The 23,671-nt window shown below is 39.5% G+C and overlaps 1 protein-coding gene across 4 annotated transcripts in view; it reads left to right on the top strand.

Annotated features, from left to right (window-relative positions):
- The window catches only part of DYNC1I1 (dynein cytoplasmic 1 intermediate chain 1), a 336,617-nt gene that overhangs the window by 192,832 nt on the left and 120,114 nt on the right, over nt 1–23,671 (top strand). For all 4 annotated transcript variants that reach the window (XM_082398343.1, XM_082398344.1, XM_082398342.1 and 1 more), the window contains 4 exons: nt 7,025–7,114; nt 13,365–13,527; nt 15,525–15,624; nt 23,146–23,271. In XM_082398343.1, the coding sequence (XP_082254469.1) occupies nt 7,025–7,114; nt 13,365–13,527; nt 15,525–15,624; nt 23,146–23,271 (479 nt within the window). The remainder of the gene's footprint in view (nt 1–7,024; nt 7,115–13,364; nt 13,528–15,524; nt 15,625–23,145; nt 23,272–23,671) is intronic.

Here is a 23,671-nt window from a genome sequence, read left to right as displayed (position 1 = left end):
AGGTCTTTGAGGGACTTTTTGTCTGGTTCTGGAGATAAATGCAAAACCTAGTTTCAAGTGGTCTTGGCTGTGTTATCATAGAGATAAAACAGGGAACAGTGGAAGGGGTCAACAAATCTGCTTGGGAGGAAGTGTTAAAGCTCCAGAGACGCATCACAAAGAGTTAGTAATAATCACCTCCTGGACATTGGAGGGAAGACCAGGACAGGCAGAAAAAAATAATGCGCATTGCCTTTGAGGCATGTACCTACTGGGATTTTGGGTGATTGTGCATTGTCCAAAATGCAAACTGAGGTAGAAGAGACAAGAAGTTATGGGGTTTTATACTGAAATTTATAGGAAACTCCAGAATTTTTTTTGGTGGAGAGAGGATAAACAGATGTATTTTTTAAATAAAAATGAAACTACTAGAAATACAGAGCAAGACTGGTAGTAGTAGAAAGAACAGTCAAAAGGCTATCGTAATACTCCAGGAGAGAGATGGCAATGGCCTGGGTGAGGGCAGTGCAGAAAAGACAGAGGTGGATTTAAGACAGATTTTGGAGGAGGAATTGAAAGGACTTAGAGACCCCATAAGCTCTGATGGAAAAGATGAATTAAAGGTGGTACTGTGATATCCATCTGTGAACCCGTGTGTAAGGTGGTACCGTTAGGTGGGATGGAGAATGTAGTCAAAGGAGCAGATCTCAGCGGAAGGTGGGAGTTCTGCTTTGAACATGTCGAGTGTGAGGTGCCTGGGGGACATTCATGTTGGAATGTACAATACAGAATCTGGAGCCTAGAAGGGATATCTTGGCAGGAGACATCCATTTGTGGGTGATGATGGAAGACAAATGTAAATATTATCCAGAGTGGCATTTGATATGAGAAAAGATGAAGCCGAAGACAGAACTGCAAAGAATATCTTCATTAAGGTGAATTATTTTTTAAATCGAAAATAAATTTTAATTTGAGAGATTAACTCTGTTTTTCTATAGAAAAATTTTAAATATGTTATAAAAAGAATCCCTATCTGAAATAGCCATACATAGACTTATATAAAAGTGACTAGGGCATTTGCTCTTAAGTTAAGGGCAATACATCTAAAACACAAAAAACAAAAAAAGAGCTTTTGTTATCTCGCCGAGTCTGTTCACCAACAGTAGCACAGTAGTAAGTTTGATTTAGAATTGACTCTGTGTTCTTGCCATCCCTTTTAACTTTTGGAAGCTAGTGTTCTATTCATTTCTAAGCCACTAATTATTTTATCAGTTTCAACATTCACAATTTTTCACATTAGAATTGATGTATGTTATAGTTTAATTAGCAGTAATCAGTTTTCTTAGTGGTACATAAAGTAATTGTGTATCTTACAGTCTTTGGCCTGTTCGATTCGAAGTCATATGGTAATTGCTTTGTTCTTGCCCCTTTCGAGAAGGATGGAGTGAAATGGCCCACTCTGCTCCCTGCTTTCTTTCTCCCCCAGACCTGACTTAGCGGTCCTCCGTGAGGCCACAGGCCCCTTGTGAAAAGCCAGGAGCAGGGTGTCAAGGGCTCAGCCCAGGCACTCAAACCCTCTTATCCCGGGGTTTTGCAGGCCCTGAGAGAGCCAGGGAAAGCAAGAACCCACTGACCTCATAAAACCCAAGCCCTTCTCTTCACAGAGGGCCGCCCCATGTCACTCGGGATTCTGGTTGCAAGCAGCAGGCACCGAGTCCAATGGGATTTATTGGAAGGAAATCTGGTGCTGACACCACCTCTAGTGAGATTTATTGGAAGGAAATCTGGTACTCACAGAATCAACAGGAGGCAGAAGGAACACGTTTGGAAAAGGGCAAGACCAAGGGAACCCAGACCGTGGAGCTCTGGAGTAGTCTGGCCAGGATGTCAGACACCGCTGCATGTTGCCCCTCGTTAATCCTAGCTGTCCCCTCAGCTTTGCCTCCTGGCTCCAGAGACAAAGCCCCTGTTATGAGCAAAGCCCCTGTTAGGACAGTACCCAGATCCTGCCTGTGTCCTGGTCACCAGGAAATGGAGAGCAGGAAAATGTCTTCCCGGGGCGTCAGGAGAATAAAGTAGGGTCCAGCAAGGCGCCAATACAACAGTAGTGCAAGGGGAATCCCGCCCCCCCCAGACAGAAAGGGGTTTTGATGTTGTATTGCCAACAGTGACGAACGGTCCCCTGCACTTCCTTTCCAAAGACTCAAATTTGTGAGGCCATCACAGCAGCCCAACACTCAGAGGACTGTGGCGTATTCAAATTGGTGACATTGACTTCATTCTCATCCACCAACTACTGGAGGAAACTAACCTTTTGGGAGCTCATATAAGGGGTGAGGCCTTGTGCTAAGTGTGTTATGTGTAATTGCTGCCAAACATGCAATTACTTGTGTTTAGACCTTGAGAAAATCTTAAGGAAGGAAGACAGTGATGAGTAAACTTTTTTCTAACTAGAGAGAAAGAAGGCAACAACTGCAGACGGGAGAATTTGGGTGCTAAATAAAATAATTTCTAAAAGATGCTATTGTTTGAAATTAGCCCCTTGGGCTAACAGGCAATTAACTTCTGCCAGTAGTTTAATTTCTCATGTGTACCTGGTACAGGAAACTGTACATGGGTGGTAATTTTTTTCCCTCCAATCTCAGAGGAAATGTAACCGGGTATAAACTAGTAGCACAACTCATATAGCAGTAGTCTGTAGCGGTTCTACATAAATCCTTTTCTTTAAAGTTATTTAACTGTTCTGAAAATGGTTTCAACAGAAGTAATTCCAATTGCACCAGAAAGGAAACCAGAGTCTTAAAGAAAAATATACTCTCTTTGCTGAGCAAGGCAAACATATCAGTATGCAGAGAAACAAACCAGTCTCTTGTGTTTTATTTCCTTAACAAATCCACTGAAACACTCACTTTCTGTCTTTAAAAGGATGATAGACAAAGAATTCTGTGGCCACTAAAAATTAATGCCTACAACTGGTTTGTAACTACTTTAAAAAGGCAGGTACTGTTTTTTAAATTTATTTCTCTTTTATTCACAGTATCTCATTATGGGACTTTGCACATATTATAAGAACTCATTTAAGAACTCATTGAAAACATACTCTCTGGGGAAGTATTTTCTATTTAAAGAATTAGATAACCTGCTATTTCCCCACCTACTTCAAAAAATAAACTAACACACTTCTATCACAATCTAGCCCTTTTTATAGCCAGGCCCTTATAGAATAATATATTTCCTAAAAGCTCTAAGTGGCACTATCTGTCATGATGTTGCTTTTGATTCTTCCAGGATTTTTTAAAACAAAAATCCTTATAGCTGCGAAAGGTGAGAACTTGATACTATTTAAAGCTGACTAGCCAAAGTCATTTGGTGAAACTGACTTCGTTTTAAGAACTAAAAAATGTGAATGTACAAACTAGGTGGTTCTAATAAAAGCACAATTGTTTTCCATAGTCAAAGGAGCTGATAATAAAGTAATTTAGACCTTGACCTATTCCACCCTTTGGGTCTATGGAGTGAGATGGAAGAATCTATTTGTTGTTAGTTTTACTTCCCCATGATCTTCCCGTGGCTCACGCCTTAACTCCTTGAAGTTTTTGCTCAGTGTGGCCCTTCCTGACCACTCTATTTAAAATTTCACCTCTTCCTCCCCTTATCAGCATGCCAAATGTCCCTTTTCAGCTTTCTCTGTCCCCATCCCACTTACCTGACACAGTGTATGTTTTGTTTATTTGTTTGTTTGTAGTTTCTCTCCCCTAACTCGTGGACGCTCTGTGACATGAGCACAGAATTTGTTTTTTTGTCTGTCTTGTTCCCTGTCCTGTGCCTGGCACCTGGCGCATAGTAAGTGCTCAGTAAATATTTTCTGACATACAAGCTAAGGCAACATTTGTTTGACGGTTCCTCTGTATGGATGTTTGCAACTCTCCTGGTGGTTTAAAAAGCAATTTCACATCAACACTTTTGCTTATTCTCACAATAAATTTGTGTTTAAGACCGGGTTATTATCCCAATTCAGCAGATGAGGAAAAAGGCCTCAGAGAGTTTCTACGAACCATGTAAAGTCAGGGGCTGGCAAGTGGTAGACTCCAGCCTTGAACTCAGACCAATTACTTCCCTTGAAATGCTGCTCCCACCCAAGCTGCGAATCTGTCTGGCTGAAGGAATACAGCAATGCTTTGTAGTAAATGTTGCGGGTCAGGTCTCAGGAGAGTGTATTCCACAAAGTAAATAAGAATAGAGTGTGGATGTAGCATATATAGTTTTGATAAATAAAGCAACCCATCTGTTTAGCTCTCAAGGGTGTGAAACCTAACTTCTCCTCAGCTGAGTGTTACATGCGCTGACCTCCAGGAATTGGGAGAGCGAACCACGCGATGTCCACCTCTGAGAGCCTCCACACACCCCTCCTTACCCTGCACCTGAGCAGCGCACCTGCTGTGCTTCAGGCTTTCCTCCACAGCATTTCTATTTCATGACAGCTGCGGGTAGGGACGTAGTGTGCGTAATGGTTAAAGATCAGATCAGATCAAAACATGCAGAACCAGACAAAACTTGAAGCTCAACATGGTTGGGAGTTTCTCTGGGGGAAATTACTCTGTCTCCCATCTATAAAATTAGGTTGGTAGTACCAAGTTCGGATAAATAAATTAGATGATACAAGTAAAGCATTCATCACTGCTTTAGTTGTTATTATTGTATATCTCATTATCTCTTCTACTAGATTATAAGATCATAGAAGGTAAGGCACGCTACTGGCTTTATTGGTTTGCTAGGGCTGCCATAACAATGTCCTATAAACTGAGCAGTTTAAACTGTAGAAATTGAACGTCTCACAGTTCTGGAAGCTAGAATTCCAAGATCAAGATGTTGGCAGGGTTGGTTCCTTCTGAGGGCTATGAGGAAGAATCTGTTCTGTGTCTCTGGTGGTTTACTGGCAAGCCTTGGTACTTCTCAGCTTGTAGAAGCATCCCCCAGTCTTCGCCTTCATCTTCAATGGCATTCTCCATGCATGTGAATCTGTGTTTAAATCTCCCCTTTTTATAAAGACACTAGTCGTGCTGGACTTGGTGCCCACACTACTCCAGCATGCCCTCATCTTAACTAACTATATCTGCAATGACACTATTTCCAAATAAGGTCACATTCTGAGGTACTGGGGGTTAGGATTTCAACATAGAAATTTGGGGAGGGGGACACAGTTCAACCCATAAAGTGGGCTTTGGCACCTTTGCATTTGTTGTATTTACTTGTATTTAGTAAGTGCCAAGGAACAGCTGCTGAATCCATTGGATTTAAATACTTGTCTCTAGAAGGTTCAGAGATGGAGCTACTTCCTAGCAGATTAGTGGCCTTCTGAAAATTGCCTCTCCATCCAAGGTTTACCAGAAGAGGAAACTTCCCTCCCGCTAGTGCGTCACTGGGCTTTGTGTTAGGTCTTTGGGTCAGGAAGATACATCAGGTCGAGGTGAATATTTTGTTCAGGACCTTCCAAGCTGGTTTTTAATGGGCAGATAGCAGTAATATCTTTATATATAAAGATTTAGATGTGGTATTTATAAGGTCTATTTGTCTAAAGATCTGGGTAACAGTGTACTTTTCAAAATTTTAAGTGCACATTTTTGTCTCACAGGTATGTGTTAGTAATAATGTGTTAGTAATAACTGTGTTAATGTGTTAATAATAAATGACAGTTTTCCTCAAAAGTGTTTTACATTCTTTCCAATATGTATTTAGTGTGATTATAAAGTAATGATGTTGGTTCCACAATCTACACACATGCATATAGATTACTGTATTTCAGTATCTAAACTGCAATACTATACTTTACATATCCATATTTTTTAAATGGATATTCCTTCTGCAAATCACTTGCTTAATATAATCAAGAACTTTTAGAGTTGCTTTTCAGGCTATACATATTTGTTTGGGCATTTAAATATGCATATATAATGCATTCTCTAAGTGGTTAGAGCTGAAATTTTGAGTTTCTATAAATCTCAGGATTTATTGTGATGGAAATGGGACTCTCCATAGAGCTTTGGATCTTATAGAACGTCTGTAAATATCAATATCTGTTGAATGAATGAATATATGAATGAATGATGGGGGTGGAGGAAGTGAAGTCATTTCTTTTAAACTCCATTTGAGCCAATGAAATCAATATAATACTTGAGCGAAGGTAATATATTTAAAAACCATGGAAGCAAGTTTTAATTTTTTATACTGTTTTATTCCTGTAAGTTGGATTTTCTTGTGACACTTTGTCTTGCCCCTCTATCCCCTACACCGTGACTGATGATTTCAAGCACTCTGCACTGAAAGGGACCTCCAAGAAAGGCAGTTTGGGAAGAGAGAGAGAGAGTGGGAGCACATTTGCGTAGGGCAGGAAGAGCACTGTAACATCTGGCGGTGGTGGCCGACTGGTACCGTTTGTTAGTGCTCATTAAATTCACATTAATGCATGAACTGCTCTGAATGTGTAAATGCCATTTCAGGTTGGTTGCATTCTCCCAGGCCAATGGCAATGACTTTTGGGGCCCTACCCCAGGTTGTTTACTTGCCAATGGCATTTGACCTGGGGTCAGACCTGTATTTAACCCTTTCCTGTAGGTCAAAACCAAATTAATTTGGTGAGAATGAAATTGGAAATGAGTCGTCTGTACAGCAGGTGTCCCCTGTGGAGAATGTGCTACAGGTGGAAACATTTTAAGATCTGTTCCTGGCCCATCTCCGAAGAAGCTTCAGAGGTCAGAGAGGCAATTCCAAGACATCCCATGTGGTGAGGGCCTGGAGAGGGATGTAGCAGGTGCCGACTCGGGGCGGTTTTCTCAGAAGCGTGGGGGACTTTCAAAGAGGCCCTTTTTGGAGATAATGTATTCATATATTCATGAATGTATATCTTGGGCATTCATCGTGGACTGATTTACTTAGAAGCCGCCCTAAATGATTGGAACTTTACCCTCTGCCCCTACCTCCCACCATCAGCCAGACACTTTGATTTGAAGGAAAGAATATAATGCATTTTTCTCTTTCTTTTTTCTAGAGGATGAGGATGATGAGGAAATGGTAGAACCTAAAGTTGGCCAGGATTCAGAACTGGAAAATCAAGACAAAAAACAGGAGGTGAAGGAAGGTATGGTGTGGGAGCTAAATTGAGTCATCATTTTATTGCTGTCTTTTTAACCAACATAAGGGACTATAGAGGTAAGTAAAAATTAAACGTATACCTCCTGCGTGGAAGGTTTTCTGTGACTGATCAGTACATTACATTTAGCAACATAAACTGTAATCCTTTATTTTTTTGACTGACAGAAACAAATAAAATACGAACCATCCACAAGTCCAGCAACAAGTCCAGTCACATTTCCAGTAAAATTATTACTAAATAGCAGTAAAATAAGACACTTGCTATCAATTGACGTGTTATCTGGTTCACGCCATCATGATAACAGTATTCCCAATGATAACAGTAAAGGAAAGGAGCAGGTATAATTATTATGTCAATAAATTCTGAGGTTTATTCGTGTGGTCTACAGAGAAACATTAACCATGATCATCACTATTAACTATACTATTAAAAGTTTCCCTCCACACTCTGCCCATATCAGAAGGAGCAGCCTTTACATGCTCCAGTGATAACAATGACTAGTATTTATTAGGGGCTTACTAGGTACTTGGCTCTCTCCTTAACACTCCAGAGATATTATGTACCCTTCGCAACATCCTTTTGAAGCAGATACTATTATTTCCCCTATTTTATAGATAGAGAAAAAGGAAAAGAGAGGTTTAAAAATGTACCCGTGGATACATGATGTATAAGTACACGATCCAGGATTTGGAGTTGACTCCAAAGCCTATACACTTGCCCACAAAGCCATCCTCCTGTAATAGCACTGGATTTCAAAAAACAAGAAAGCAATAATGAAAAAAGAAAAGAAAGGGGAAGGCAAGAAATACTATAGCTGATGTTTCCCTAAAAATCTAAGTTTGTGTCCCTTTGAGATTTTCAGCCTATGGAGAAGAAGAGAATTTTGAGATTGTCATTCTTATTGAGAAATGGAGTGTCCATGAGAATGGAGTGTAGATTAAAAAGATTCTTCCATATTTCCTACTAAATGTCCCAAGTTTAGAGCAACATAAGTCTAATTAGAATTTCATTTGAGTTTTAAATTTTCAGTTTGCCCGTGGCTCTGGCGAAGTGCATGGCACATGGTTGTCCCTGGGGACTTTGTAGGAGTGGGTATGTACTGGCCATAGGGACTCACTTCAACCTGCCCAGGCATTGAGTGAGGTGGGTTACTGTCAAGTTCTAGGGTACGGCTGTAGGCAGGCAGTAGATTCAGCATCTTTAACAGTGGCCTCCACAGAAGGCACAAGTTACTCTTTCTGAGAGATGCTAAAAGGATTTGATTGAAGCAAGTTCACATTTAAACCTCCTACTAAGAACATGTATATATTTAAGCTGGTGAATAGAATATCATTAACACAGGTGTAGCAAGAGACAAAATAAGTCAAAGTTTACTAAAATACCCTCACCCTCTTTTTTTTTTTTTTTTTTGGCAAAATATCCTTAAGATGTACTGGGTGATAAGGAGCCAGGGTGTATTTTGTGTGTCTTGGCACGGATTCCCTCCTGCCCCCCAGCCCCAATCTCCAAATTCTCTTCTCTGGCAAAGCATTGCAACCTCCTTCTTAAGTTCTGAGCAAAAACACCCTCCAGTTTCAACTCTCACTCATGCTTCATGGAATTGATTAAAGTCCTGTTAAAAGTCCAAAAGAAGTTTGAAAGTGCATTTCCTGTTACTGCCGAGCCGTGCATCTTAAGTCTCTATTAATGGCTTTTCTGCAAATTAGCACATAATGGGTTAAAAGCATGTTTACGTTGGCATCAAACCCTCTCTGGCTTTTTTTTTTTTTTTTGGCTATTTTTTTTTTAAAGCAAGACAGTATTTTGCAAACTTTTTAAAGAATCTCTAGCAGATACAATCGTGGCGCCGTTCATACAGCTGCATGGTAGTCAGGGCTGTGTCAGCACTTCCATAGGAACCCTGAGTTTCAGGGATTTATTACTTAGCCATAAACATTTGCTCTGGGCTGAAATTTGACATACACAGTTTCAAACCAGGGAACACATTTTTGAGAAATCTGGCCCTTTTTTGGAGTTAAAAAAAAAAAGTGCTCAGGGGGAGATGGGAAAAAAGTCAGTGCTCACTAGCTTTTGACATTTTTGCCCATGTGACATCAAAAATGCATTAAACAGTAAAGAAATATGGGTTTGATTTATTACTCTTCACACTCTTTTTTCCACAACAGAGTAGGGAAAACAGCAGGTAGCTTTTAGCTTTTAATCAAATTTTAGGAAATTTCTATATGTGAGTGTCCTAGTATTTTCATGTTTAGAGATTTAAAGCAACAGAATCGGAAACGTGACTCTTGTAAATGCGCATTAACTCATAAACCTCACATTAACTTCAGAAAAGGACATCATTCTTTATTAGTTTGGTTTGGTTTTCTTGCTCTTGTTTTTGAACTGATTTCACTCTAAAATTCAGTAAGAGCTACTGTCCCTATTTAATCTGATTTAATATTTAAGTTTTGTGGGTTTACTTATTTATTTTTTAATCTTTTTGATATATTCTTGAAAAATATTTAAAAGATGTAATTTTTATATTGAAATTTAAAGCTACATCATTGAAACAAGGCAAGACATTTCTGAAATGGATATTTTAAAAATTACTTTTGACCTAAAAATGAGATTGTAAAATACTCAATATAAATTGTGGATTCCATTACGGATTTTACATTTTTACAGAGAAAAAAAATCCAGGAACTCTAGAAATCAAAAGATATAGTGTCTAGTAAACAGAGTAAATCAAAAAGAAACTGAAAAGGTACACATTCAGGTCAATAAGAAAACTTAAGAAAGCATAGCAAATAGGATAGAATCAACATGAGAGACACATAAAAAAGTATTTTCATGTACAATACCAAGACAAATTAACATTTCTATAATAAAAAGAATTAAAAGTAGACCCTAAAATAAAATTCATACTAGATTTTAATTTTGCAGGCCATGAATTCATAGAATTAGGCAGTTCTCTAAACTTTGAGTTTCGTGACTCTAGTACATTGTTTTCATACTTCTTATTCAAGCTAAATATAACTGTTCAGGTAAATTTGGGTAAGTTTGAAAATTGTGCTGTCATTGGCTCATATGTAAGTCATATCCATGTGTACTACTTTTCCTGAAGAATCTTTATTTCTTAAAAAAGGTCACTTTAAATGCATAAAATATTGTTAGCTCTTGGCAGAAATACTCCATGTTGCAAAAACAAACAACAAACCTCCTATAATAGCAATTTCTGCTTAACTTGTAAGAAAAATCAAACATTATCATTGCCCTTGTTTTGCTCTGTTATGCCTGTTGCTATTAAATTACTTCCTACCTTTTTATGCAGAGAAGATGTTGAAAATAATTCTTTAGGTTCCAGGGATAGGGAAAAGCTGAAGAAACAGAGATTTCAGGGAGAATTTGGGGTCTATCCTGGAGTAATACAATTCTGATTTTAATTGTTTATGCTTATATTTAAAATTTTGTGGACTCCATTAATCAACTAATTTTTTTTTTCATGAAATATGATGTCTGGAGAGGTTTTACCTCCAAATACAGATTTTGGTTGTGGTTCCTGGATGCTCCATTATGTTTTCATTACATTGTAATAACACATCAATTTAAAGACTTTTAAATATGAGAGGTTTGGGGTTTTAGTGAAAATAACTATGGCTCTGTTTAACTCCTAAGTTGAATATTGTTTATGACTTTTAAAAAGTACTCATCTGCACATGCATCTTATTATTTTGTGCTAACAAATCATGTCATTTGATCCCTGTTAGACATCAAAGCTTAATATAAAATATGTTCTTTGTTTTGCTTCAGTAGCAATTTAATTTCAAGCCAAATATTGTATTGCCAAACATAATATCTGGAGACGCTACTGCTTCACTTACCTGAACTTGGCCTCTGCAAATACACTTTGATCAGCCATTTATGTTTCTCTTAGAGAAGAAGTTGTATGTCTTGAAAGCTGAGATCAAAATGACAGTAAGCTACAGGGAAGAAAAAAATTACAGAAAATTACACAGGAACTGTTTTTTATTCAAGGTAATGGACCTGTAAGGAAATATACAGGTGGAATACAAGTAGCTCAAAAAGATAAACAGAGAATAGAATAGATATTTTTAAAATGTAAAAACAGGAATAAAGGGAAAAAATTCCTATTTCTCTGCTTAATTTCAAGTGTGTCTCAAGTCATCCATCAGCAGTGACAAAAGCTGAATGAAGCTTTTAAAATAAGACATTCTTCTTGGCCCTGTAGCATCCTTGTTTAGTGAAGTTTATTTATTTGTATAACAGTACTGACCAAACCAAAAGGACCCTAGCGTTTTCCCCTTTACCTAGTTACATTTAGTAGTTTTACTGTTTTCTTGAACTTATATCAGGGTGAAAAAATTCAAATGCCTCATTTATGGGTGTTTTAGAAAGTAGACAAATTATATATAACTGCTAATTATTGAATGCTGAACTATTTGCCAGTGTATTTAAGTCTTAAACCAGACTTAAAGTTTAGGTGTCATTGCCTCATTTTATGGATAACACTGCGGCTTAGAGAGCTTTCATTGATTAAAAAATCCAGGCTAGCAAATGGCAGAGTAACTCTTGGATTCCAGGCTGGTTTTGTAGAGTTCTTGTTGTTTACAGTTTACACATTGCCCACTTCACCATTTCTCAAACTAGTGTCTGTGCAGCATTGCTCAGCAGATGTGGATGGAGGTTTTTGGAGAGTCCCAATACACATGGGCACATTTAGGGCTCTGGAGACTTCAGCAACAAAGAAATATTTCCGGCTGTATTTAGGGCTGCTAGAAACACCGGGGTGAGCTGTATTTGGAGATAATCTTCTGCTGTAGTGGATGAATCATGTTTTTCCATTTCTCAAGGTGTGAATCAACTACATCATAATCATTCTAATTTCTTGTACAAATACAGACCCTGGAGTCTTTCCAGACCCCCCTGCCTTTCAGTCTGGGGCAGGGGAGGGGAGGCCAGAAGGGGGGAGACATTATGAACATTAAAAGCTTGAGATCTACTTCCATGGCTCTGCAGGAGGGCTTCTTGACAGTTCAGATTTCTCAGGACAGTGGCTTCAAGATATCATTAATCAAATCAAATAACACTTCCATAAAACATTATGCTATAGGTGGCTGTACCTAAATGAGTCCTCTGACCACGTGGCCAGGTAGAAATCGGTCCTGGTTATGAGGATGGTTGTGGAAGTGTTTGGGAAATCCTGTGGGTGAGTCATTCCACCAGGGACCCCTATGGTTTTAATGCACTGCCCTCCTCTTGTAGCTTAAACTCCAGGAGCTTCTGGTCCTACTGGAAGAGTAATTGATCAAACATTTATTGAAGTCTCTCTGCAGGAAAGTTGAACTGGGGTTCCTGAAGAACCACAAAGGTTCAGCTGACAGTTTCTGCCCTTAGGGATTTCTCATTCTGGGGGAGTTCCTAATCCTTCCTCTATAGTTTTATGTAAACCCTGCTACTGAAGGAACAGTTTATATAACCTAATCGTGACTCTGAGGTGAGCTGACTTTCAGACACTATGACATATTGCTAGTTATTTAATCTCTCTTTGCCTTATTTTGTATCTTCAAATTTAGTCTTATAAGATTAATCATGCTGGAAAAGTAAAGCATAATAACAATTATGAGGTGTCTTATAGCAGTTATTTGTTCCATGTGTTTGTTTAAAAGCAGAAGATATCTTGGGTAAAGGTGGGTTTGGAAGGACACGTTTCAGTTTTTGAGGAGAATCTATATAATGATCAATCAGCCTTATCAAGTAACTATCTAAAATAAAATGAATTTATCAGTAGAAAGAGGAAAGGTGCTATCTGGATCATATTATAGATAGTTCTTAATTATTTAGTATATGCAGCTTTACAATCTAATATACATGGTTTTATAGATTTCTCTATTATGTACTATTTGAGCTGTTTTTCAAGTTCAGTTCTAAAGAAAATAACGTTCAGAACTCATTGTTAAAACACACCAATCATTTTCATTTGTAATATTTTTCAACTCTTCAAAATAGTAATTAGTCCAGATATGAAATCTTTTTGTAAAATTGTCAGTGAAGATATCTGCAAAAACCTTTGGTGTGACTTTAAGAGTAATTTAGAATTAATATTAACAGTGGTTTATTTCACTGTGTCTTATCACTCTTTTGATAAGCAGTGTCTTTCAAGAGTTGGATTCCTCTTGAAATGTTTTAATTATCCATTTTTATTTTTCTTTTCCAACAATCTCTTTTACATAAATAGCTCCTCCAAGGGAGCTGACAGAGGAAGAAAAACAGCAGATCCTTCACTCAGAGGAATTTCTCATCTTTTTTGATCGGACAATACGGGTAATTGAAAGAGCGCTGGCAGAAGACTCCGATATCTTCTTTGACTATAGTGGTCGAGAGTTAGAGGAAAAAGATGGGTTAGTTTCTTGTGTGCATTTAAAAAAATACTGTGATAAGTTATCTGTTGATTCTAAATTCACTTATGTTTTGAGTAGGCAAGTTCCAAGCCTAACAAATCAGAGGAGTATCAAATTCCAGAGCTGATCTTGCTGAACAGCTTTGACTAAGGGCTTTGGTTATGACTTCTGGCTTAGAGTTTCCTTGTAATTATCATGTGCTTCCATGAAATGCTTTTGAACTTGATATCTGGGGAACAGTCCAGGTGATAGAGACTGGCAGAGTCATGTACATTGTCCTCTGAGAAAACATAAGCAGCAAAAGGAGATTTGTGTTATATCCAGTAGATCTATTTTTGATGTCTAAGCAAACAGGAAGCCGAAGAAAATAAACATGAGATATGGGAGACCTTAACTGATGTGGGAGACAGCCAACAGAGACTGGGAACTCTTTCCTCTTTTGATGCCATAAGATGATGTGTATATGTCTTTTAGGAAATACAAGTGCCATTTACTTTTAACTAACCATTAGAAGTAAATGGCCCCAAATGACTTTCCCTGTGACTGCAACATATGTATTATATTCGGCAGGGGCTGTCAGCCATCTTCATGTGGATAATTGGAGGCACTTTATGAGCTTTGTGAGAGATATAGCTGGTTTCTAGCCACCAATTTCTTTTGGCCAAGAACAGTATGAAAAGACGAGATTACCTGCCTTTTTCATTAGACCTGACATTTTACTACTTCTAAAATTCAAATACATTGTCAAAGGCCAGCCTATCATCATTGAAGATGCTCAAGGCAATGTAACAGTGGCTCTGAAAACAGTTTCAAAAGGGAGTTCTAAAAATGTTCTAAACAGTTGACAGCGTCGTTAGACTACATCAAAGAGAATAATATTTTGAATATATGTGTTATATTTGTTTTCTTTTAAAAAGCCATTACTCTATGGCTCAGTTAGTTTTCTGAGTCCTCTTTCCCTCTGGGTGCCTGGCACAGTGTTATACTGGGTTCCTGGCAGATATTTGGGTGCATGTACCTCTTGCCTGAGTTTGCAATGGTGGAGCTGAGGAAAGGTTAGCAGGGGAAAAAAAAGTCATAATAAGTCAGCTGCTTGGAGCCCAAATACCTAATCTGAGGTCAAGTCACCCAGTCTGAACAAGAACTATATAGGACAAGTGATACAGGGTGCAAGGCGATGGAATGAAGCAAATGAACAGAAAAAAAAGGTGAGTGTGGAAGAATTCCTGAACTGAAGCCCAAGGAGTATAGGCAGCTTTTTATGCAGATCCCATAGCTGCTGACACAGAACAAGTATGACTCAATTTAAACACTCCGTCTTGTGGAGCAAATGCATGACCAGTGCAGAGTTCTTCAGAGGAGGTTTTGCAGCCAGTTGAATATCAGCCAAGTAAACACTAGCTAAAGTGTAATCCTCCTCCACCCAGATGCTATTTTGGTCTATGTGAGGTATCTAAGGTGTTTGGTGAATCCCTCACTCCCCAGCAGGCCTGTCTCACAGTGGAACTTTTCACTTGCTATTGAGCAAGGAGGCAACTGCCACCTTCAATCAGAAATTACAGGTAAAGAGAAACATGCATATCATTTCTGGTCTAAGGCCAGATAAGGTGTTATTGATACCAAAGAATCTCCAAATGTGCTGTGTTTCCTTGAGAGCTGGGAAATCTCTTGTAAACTCTGATTCAAGGCAGAGCTTATTAGGGGGAGGAGAATGCTTTAGAACTGCTCAAGATAGGAAGCTGAAACAAATTTGACATTTCACACCAGGCTTGGAACAACATGTGGAGACCTTTTCTGGGCCAGGTTAGAGAGAGCTTTGCAGAAAGGAGACCACCTTTCGTTCATTTATGATCAGAGTTTGCTGTCTAAATTGATGCTTTGGCTTTAGAGAGTATTGTGTGCCATGCTCTTGCCATTTCATTCTTTCAGTATGAGCACTAGAGATAAAGCCCCATTTTGAAGCATCATATTTGTCTTTGATGTTTAAACCCTCCTAGGGATGTCCAGGCTGGAGCCAACCTTTCTTTCAATCGTCAGTTCTATGATGAGCATTGGTCCAAGCACCGAGTAGTCACTTGTATGGACTGGTCTCTCCAGGTAAGAATTGTTGCTGGGATGGGACAAACTGGACTTGTGTTCTCATGGCATTTGTATTTAAAGAAAAAATAAGAGAGAATTGCTCCACGATTTTGGATGTGTTCACTAACCTGCACTTTTTTTTCTGTGCCTATTGGTTTTCTTTCTCATTTTACTGAAGTTTCAGTTTAAAATTTGCACTCTATTATTCATACACATTGAGTACTTACTAGGTACCAGACAAGGAGGCAGGCCATTCTGTCCATGAAACTGCTCTCACTAAGGTCACCAATGATTTCCTACTTGTCAAATCCTGTGGATATTTTTAAGCCTTAATCTGCCCTGACCTCTCTTTGTCATCCAGCTTTGTTGACTTCCCCATACTTCTAAAAATATTATCCTTCCACTGAGTTCCACAACTCGACTCTCTTTCAGTTCTCGAACTCCTCCAAGACTTCTTTTTCCTCTCCTACCCTTGTGGTCCTCGTGGTCACGCCCTCAACCTTTACTCTTCCCGACATGCTCTCTGTGGGAGATCTCTTCCACTGCTATGGATTCAACCGTCACGTGGGCAGCCTTTTTCTATCCCCCGCCCAATCTCCCTCCTGAATTCCACTTTACGCACCAGACAGATCCATTCAGGTGTCCCATAGAATCTCAAACTAATCACTAACTCATTATTTCCACACATCTGAAATCCGTTTTTGCCTCCTCTATTCTATGTTAAAGCCATCACAATATACCCAAGGACCTAAAGCAAAACTTTCGTCATTAACATTAGAAACTTTCTCTCCCTTATCTCCCGGACCCAGTCTGTCACCAAGACTGTCCGTTTCGCCACTCATATATTCATCATCTTACACCTGTAGTATTGCTAACCTTCTTATGTTCTTTCTACATCCAAACTTGTCCACCTATAGTTTTCCCTCTAGACATCTAGCCAAATAATCTTTCTAAAAATGCAAATCTGATCACTTCACTACCTGGATTAAAACTCCCTATTGCCTGCAAGAAAAAAAAAAAAAATCTAAACTCCCTAATGTAGCGTTCATAGTGAAAGCAGGCAGATTTACCAAAAGCCAATTTAATGGCCAACTCAATTAGTGTATAATTTACCCAGCACTGAGTAGTTAAATAATGCACATAAAGGCACACAGCCTAATTGTGGTGAGGTCAGAATATGAACTCAGGTGGTCTGACTCCTGAGCTCACATTCTTGATGACCATGCTCCGTCCCCTCCTGTAATGACAATGACATAATAGCAATGAGGGAAATAGGAATGATAAGTACTGGGCATTTATACACAGCGCAGTTTCTGTTTTCTTATAGTCTATGCTTTTATTGGGAATAATTATCATGGCTAGCTTTTAATTTGTGTTTCTTATATGCTAAGCACTGTGCCAGCTGCTCTGGAGGCATTGTCTTATTTCACCCTCATAACATCAAGTGAGGCAGCCACTGTTTCTATTTTAATTTTATAGCTGAAGAAATTGAGGCTCTGAGCAACTAAGGATCTTACTAACAGTCACTCAGCTAGGATGTGGTACATCAGGGCTTTGAACCCAAGTCTTTCAGCACTTCCAGGCGTATGCCCTTTACCAGTGCCTCCCACAAAGGGCTTATGAATCTGGAACCAAAAGAGGTTCTAAGTGCTGAGTGACGTAGGGCCGAGAGCAAGTGCTTTCAGGATTCAGTGGAGGTTGCAGTCTGTCTCTGGTTGGACAGGGCATCTTAGAAGACTGGGATTAGACAAAGGGAGGGGAGAAGAGTGAGTTCTAGGCAGAGCAGTGAAGCAGATGATGTGAAGAGCCCCATTTAGTCGTGCTGGGAACAGGAACACTGAAGAGGAATGTAATCCCCTGCAACCAGACTGTCAACAGCCACAAAGTGGGCAAGCGCTCTCTCCCCTTGAATCTCTTTTTACGTCCAAGGTCGTGCAGAGGCTGAGACAGGCAGGGTGTGGCCAGCCACTTCCCTCCAGTGCGTGCGTGGTCTGTGAGCACGCTCGGGTGTGCGTGCAGAAAGCAGATCCAAGGCTGAGGGAGAGCTTAGCTCGGCTTGTTCACTTGTTCAGAGTCTGGAAATCACACAGGAACCTTATCTGACACATTCCTCAAAGGCAGGTCTCACGGATAACTCTCCCTGAGGAGGCAGCGGGGAGGTCACCAGTGGGGCTGGTCCCTGCCTGGCCTCAGCGTGTGGTGGGCCCTATTGCCCGTGGATAGGTTTGTTTCCACACAGGATCTTGTGTGTCATTTTTGTTGCAGGAAGTGAAACTGGAAAGGGCAGAAACTCCACCGTAGAGAGACTGCATCTGTTTTTCCCCATTTTTGTGTAACCTGCCATCTACACTGTGGGGAAGGGGTTTGCATTTCTGAAAACTGTATTTTCTTTGGAGCATAAGAAAGAGGAATTAGAACCCTTAGTTCCTACATCATAACAATTTTGGGGTTCAGAGGACCAGGTTTACATACGTATGGAATGAAGAGACTTTCTGAGTGAATCTACATGCAATCCAATGATATTCAGAAAGAAGAAAAGGATAGAGGCATAGTCTTAGCGTCTAGTAGAGGCAGGTATGCTTAGGATGATTATGAGTGGAACAGAATGGAACAGAGGGGAAAAAAGGAAGAAACTGTAAGATTCCTGCATAGCTTTGCTGTGACCTCTTGTACTTCTTAAACAAGAACACTTTAACTTTGCGATATTTGCAAAATATCCACCAAACATTATTCCCTGGAAGACATTTGGGCACTTGGTTAATTACGTCAACTTTGCTATTCATTGAATATTGTTTAGCACAGGGGGTCAATAATACTATCCACATATCATATGACAGATTTGGCAGACATATACAAAACCAGACATATGATCTCACTCCCACCATGTATATTCCTCTCATATGTAAGTTGCATCCTCTAACCTTGGAGTCACCCAAGATACAAACCCAAGTAATTTTTTTTTTTTATTGAAGTAAAGTTGATTTACAATGTTGTGTTAATTTCTGCTGTACAGCAAAGTGATTCAATTATACATATATATACATTCTTTTTATATTCTTTTTCATTATAGTTTATCGTAGGATATCGAATATAGTTTCCTGTGCTATACAGTAGAACCTTGGTGTTTATCCATTCTCTATATAATAGCTTACATCTGCTAACCCCAACTTCCTATTCCATTCCTCCCCCACCCCTCTTCAAGTAATTTTTGGTAGCTCATTTAATTGCAAAACCCAATCAAATTTACAGTAGCAAAAAGACCCCCACTGTGACCAATTCAAATCCACTTACATGTGGAGTTGATACCTACTTTATGTCATGCCCTCCACTTTTTGCTTATTATTAGGAAATAGCTTCCTAACTGGTCTCCCTGCCTCAATTCTCTACACTGTTGAGTCATTGTCAGTACTTTTCCAGTTTACTATTTGTAAAGATTACTTATTTGCTCTCAGTGTCACCTTGAGCAAATTACCTGACTTTTCTTGGCTTAAGTTTCCTCACTCATGAAGTGATAATCATACCTAGCTCACATGCTTATTGTATTAAATGAGTAAATGTATTTAAAACACTTAGAGTTTTAAAACTGTCTAGTATATAAAAAATACTCAATAAATGTCTAAGTAGTAGTAGAATTAGTGGTATTAGTAGTTGCGGCGTATGACTCCCAGAGTGAAGTCTAAAATCATTAGCCTGTACTCAGTGACTTCCGTGAGGATGCCCTGAGGCATCTGCAGCCCTTTTATCTTTTTCATCTCTTCGCATAACCTGCCTCCCAGCCAGGTGCTATAACCTACTGTCTCCTGAATATGTTTTCCACTGCATTAGTGAAGAAAACTTTACCGCTGGCTACCTTAAGCAAAAAGGGAAATTTATTCGAGAGCTACTAGGGTAGTCAGGGAATCCGTGGAAGAGATGAAGAACGGGGACTCAGGAGTATAAATCTGGGCAGCTTGAGAGGCTTCACCAATAAGATGCTGTCATAAGCTGACTCATTTGCCAGCCCATGGGTTCTATGTCTCAGCTCAAAAGTTACAGTAGCCAAGTTAGAGAATGTGATTGCCCCAGCTGGGTCAGGTAGGAACCCTGCAATGAATTAATTGTCCCTGGGAAGTTAGACACCTGTGTATTGAGGTAATCTCCAAAGATTGGGAGAATCACTGTGAACCAGGGAGACACCCAAGAGAGATTTCCTGCATCAATATTTGTACCCTCGTCTATACTCTCCTCTCACTTCTCTCCTAATCACCTAGCCATTTAACAGGGCCCAATCAAGTCTCATTTCCTCTCAGAAGTCCTTTCCAGTATGTCTCCCTACCATACCCCATTCCAACTAAAGTAGTTATTTTCTCCTGTGTGCTTTGATAGAACTCCTTTTGTATCTCCATCTTAGCATGTTCTGCTTTTATATTTGTGTTGTAGTTATTCATACATGTGTCTCACCTCCCTCTGCTAAGTGATGAGCTCCTATAAAGCAAAGCATGTTACTGTTGAAATTCGTGTCCCACATTTTACCTGGCACCAGTGCCTCTCATATGCATGGGGGGGGGGGGGAACTTGACGCATGCCACAGTGGGCTGGAAGGGACATGGTCTTTGAAACCAAATAGACTTCAAGCAGGGTCTCACTTTATCATTTATTAGCAACTTAACTTGGAACAAGTTCCTTACCCAGGGACCCTTGGCTCCTTTGTAGAAATGGGAAAACCATTGCTTACTTTAGAGAATTGTAAGGATCAAATGAGTGAACATGTTCCCCAGCCCAGTGTCTGGCACATAATGGCACTTAAAACATGTTGGTTCCTTCCTTGCCAATAAATGTCAGATTTTATTTCTTTATAAGAAAAAGCAGCTTGAGAGCAGATCTGCTAATTTCCGGGTAAAATTCTCCTAGGTTAAATATTAGATAATTCAGCCCCGTGAGTAATCACAAACTTCCTAGTAGTTAATATTCCCTTTAAGATCATAATTTTAACCTTTAAAGTTTAAATAATCTTGCAGAGATTTACTACTTTTTATTGGAAAATAAGAAAATATGATTAGTCATGTTCAAACAAACATACTAGAGGAGACTTTGAAATCACAAACACTTTCAAGAGATAAGAGTTAATCAGTATCTTTAGGCCTTTTGATCCTAGTTATAGATATTTCACCAAAAGCATTTCACTGGTATTTTACAAAAATTCTCCCTGTTTTCTAAAGGAGTTTTAAACCCAATAATGTAAAATATTTTTTTAATGAAAAAAGAAGAACTGCAAGTGGGAGCCAGCGATGAGACCCAGATGTGAAGCTGTGGGATATTATTCCAGACACATCTGGCTGTCCATTGGCCACTGTGGTAGTGGTGTTGATGTTTATAGAGTTGCCTTTTCACATGTGACATAGTTAAACTTCAGATGGACAGTCTGGAGACTTCTGTGTTTATCTGGATGTTAGTTTCTTTGAATGGGCTTCGAATCAAAGGCCTTTTTCTTAACAGGCCTTTGATTCATCCGCTAAGGAGTGTTTTCTAATAAAGAATGATTACTTTCCCCTGGTGGCCACATACGTGTGTGTCGTTATAGGCTTATACTTTCTCTGTACCAACTGGCAAGTTGTAACTCTCTGCAGCTTTCTTAAGTTGAGGGAGCTCAAAGAATGAATACAATCACATAGAAGACTTAGGTTTAATTATTTTTGATAGAAAAAAAGTTGATGTTCAAATTTCTACAGGCAATCTTATGTTAAATATATGCAGTGTAGTGAAAAAGAAGGACAAAATTACTTGTGAGCAAAGACTGATACGACCTGCTATAATCCTGATGCTATTTTTAATGGAGCTGCCTTATGGGAATCCCAGGTAAGAATGACATTTTCATGAAATGTACTCTAACTCATAAATACCTGCCATGAGATTCAGCCTCAGTTTATTTATAACACTCAGCATAGAGTTCATGTATGGTGAGTAGGTATTTCTACTCATTGTAGAGTCCTCTTTGTTATTTTACTGCTCGTGTTTCTTTTACTTGAGCTTTTAATTGTTGGTGTTATTTAACAACAAGATTAAAGATAAGGTCTTGCCACTGAGCACAGGGTTACTGACAGTAAGAAAGAGCATTTGTAATTCAACAGATTTTGGCACAAGTTTATTGTGCTAGGACTTACTATACTCTGGATTCAGAGGTCAATAAAAACAAGTCCCTATACTCAAAGAGCTTACAATCTAGTAATAGACATAGGCCAGGACACACACATAGGGGGACACACATAATGCTAAGGGAGCTGATGAGAGGCAAGGAGGGGTGGTGGATAGTTAGATAGGATTGTCTGGAGGACTTGATGCCTGCATCGCGTCTTAACGAATAAGTTAATGATGTAACCAACACAGAAGAGGCATTCCAATGAGAGTGAGTATCAGACTCATGGTACAGAGGCTGTACCTATGAACCTCAGAACTAGCCCAATGAGGCTGGGTCATAGGGTGGGGTTGGGAGGAGGGAGGGAAGGTTGTAGGAGATTAAGCAGAGAAAGTAGAAAGTAACAGATCATGAAGGATCCTATATGACCTGGATTTTATCTTGAAAGTAATGATGAGCCGTTAAAGTATTTTAAGCAGAGGAGTGACTTAGCCAAATGTATGTTTTGTAAAATCATATTGACAAAGGATGAAGAGTGGAGTCGGTGAGGGTAGAGCATGGCAAGTCTGCAAGCAGGAAGCCGTTTAAAAAACTGTTGTCTTCATCCAGACAAGAAAGTCATTTAGGAGCCCTCTGATCTTAAGCATAGAAAGAAAACATGCATTTGAATGGTATTGAGGAAGTAGTGAAACACAGTATATGAAGATGAGAAAGAGGGAGGAGTAAAAATGAACGTGGAGTGTCTGGCCTGGACAGCTAGGTAATGTCAGTGCAAAGCACTAAAGGGATGAATGTTGGAAGAGGGAATGTTGAAAGAGCAGTAGGTTTTTGTAGAAGGCAACAAGCTCGCTTTCCTATGCATTGCATCTGACGTGTCTATGGACAGCCTTGAGAAATCCCCAGTAGCTGTAAAATCTGCACCTCAGAGAGAAATCAAGCCTAGAGATAAGGATTTGAACATTGTCAATATATTAATGCTCATTAAAGCTATTGATGAGTTTACCCAGGGACAGTGTGTCGAGAGAGACAAATAAGGGCAGAAAACAGCCCCCCTTGGAATATAGGTAATAGAAGAAACCGTAGGGACTGAAAAGAATGGTTTGGAAGAAGATCAGGAGAGAAAGATGTCATGGAAGCCAACATAGGAGAAAGGAGGGAGTAGCCCAAATGTCATATAACCCAGAGAGATCCAGCAGTGCATGCAGTTTAGTAGTCATTGGTGACTATGGCAGCACACGTGGAACGTTTGTTGGGAGTAGAAACCAGATTGCAGTGGGTTGAGACGTGAAGTTGGTATTAAGTATGCCACAACTTAAAAAGAAAGTGCCATTTAAAGTATGTAATAGAGCATGTGTCTGTTGGAATAAGAATGTTTTCCTTGTGTTGTCATCTTGGCATAAGCCATCCTTGTGACCTCTTCCATCCAGTACCCTGAGCTGATGGTCGCTTCCTACAACAACAACGAAGATGCTCCCCATGAACCAGATGGAGTGGCCTTGGTTTGGAACATGAAGTTTAAGAAAACCACACCAGAATACGTCTTCCACTGTCAGGTAGGAGTCAGCAATGTAAAAAAAACTTACATCTCCTACTAGACCAAATATAGTTCATGCTGCCTCGCACCTATTTTATGTGGAGAAGAAGAACCGAGTTTAAAAATGGAATTGTTGACAATTTTGGAAAATTCCCCCACAGTAACCTAATGTCTGGGAAAAGTGGCAACCCTCTCCAAACAGTTCGGAAGCCTGGTTGGGGACTGTGTGTCATTTTCTTTCCATTTAAAACAGCCCCCATGAGGATGAGTTTATAAAGACCTCGCACTTAGGAAGAAATCTGGGTGTACCACTTCCTCTGCTTAGCAGGAACATATGCTTGCCCACCCTTGTGGACACCCTCAGAGCAGTACCATTTCAAGTTCCCTCCTCTCTCTGAAATGCAGTTCAATGGGATTTC

The sequence above is a fragment of the Balaenoptera borealis genome, assembly GCF_965194805.1.
Source record: "Balaenoptera borealis genome assembly, chromosome: 7".
Classification (NCBI taxonomy): domain Eukaryota; kingdom Metazoa; phylum Chordata; class Mammalia; order Artiodactyla; family Balaenopteridae; genus Balaenoptera; species Balaenoptera borealis.
The sequence above is the reverse complement of the archived record's forward strand: the minus strand, read 5'-3'. Positions and strand labels throughout refer to the sequence as shown.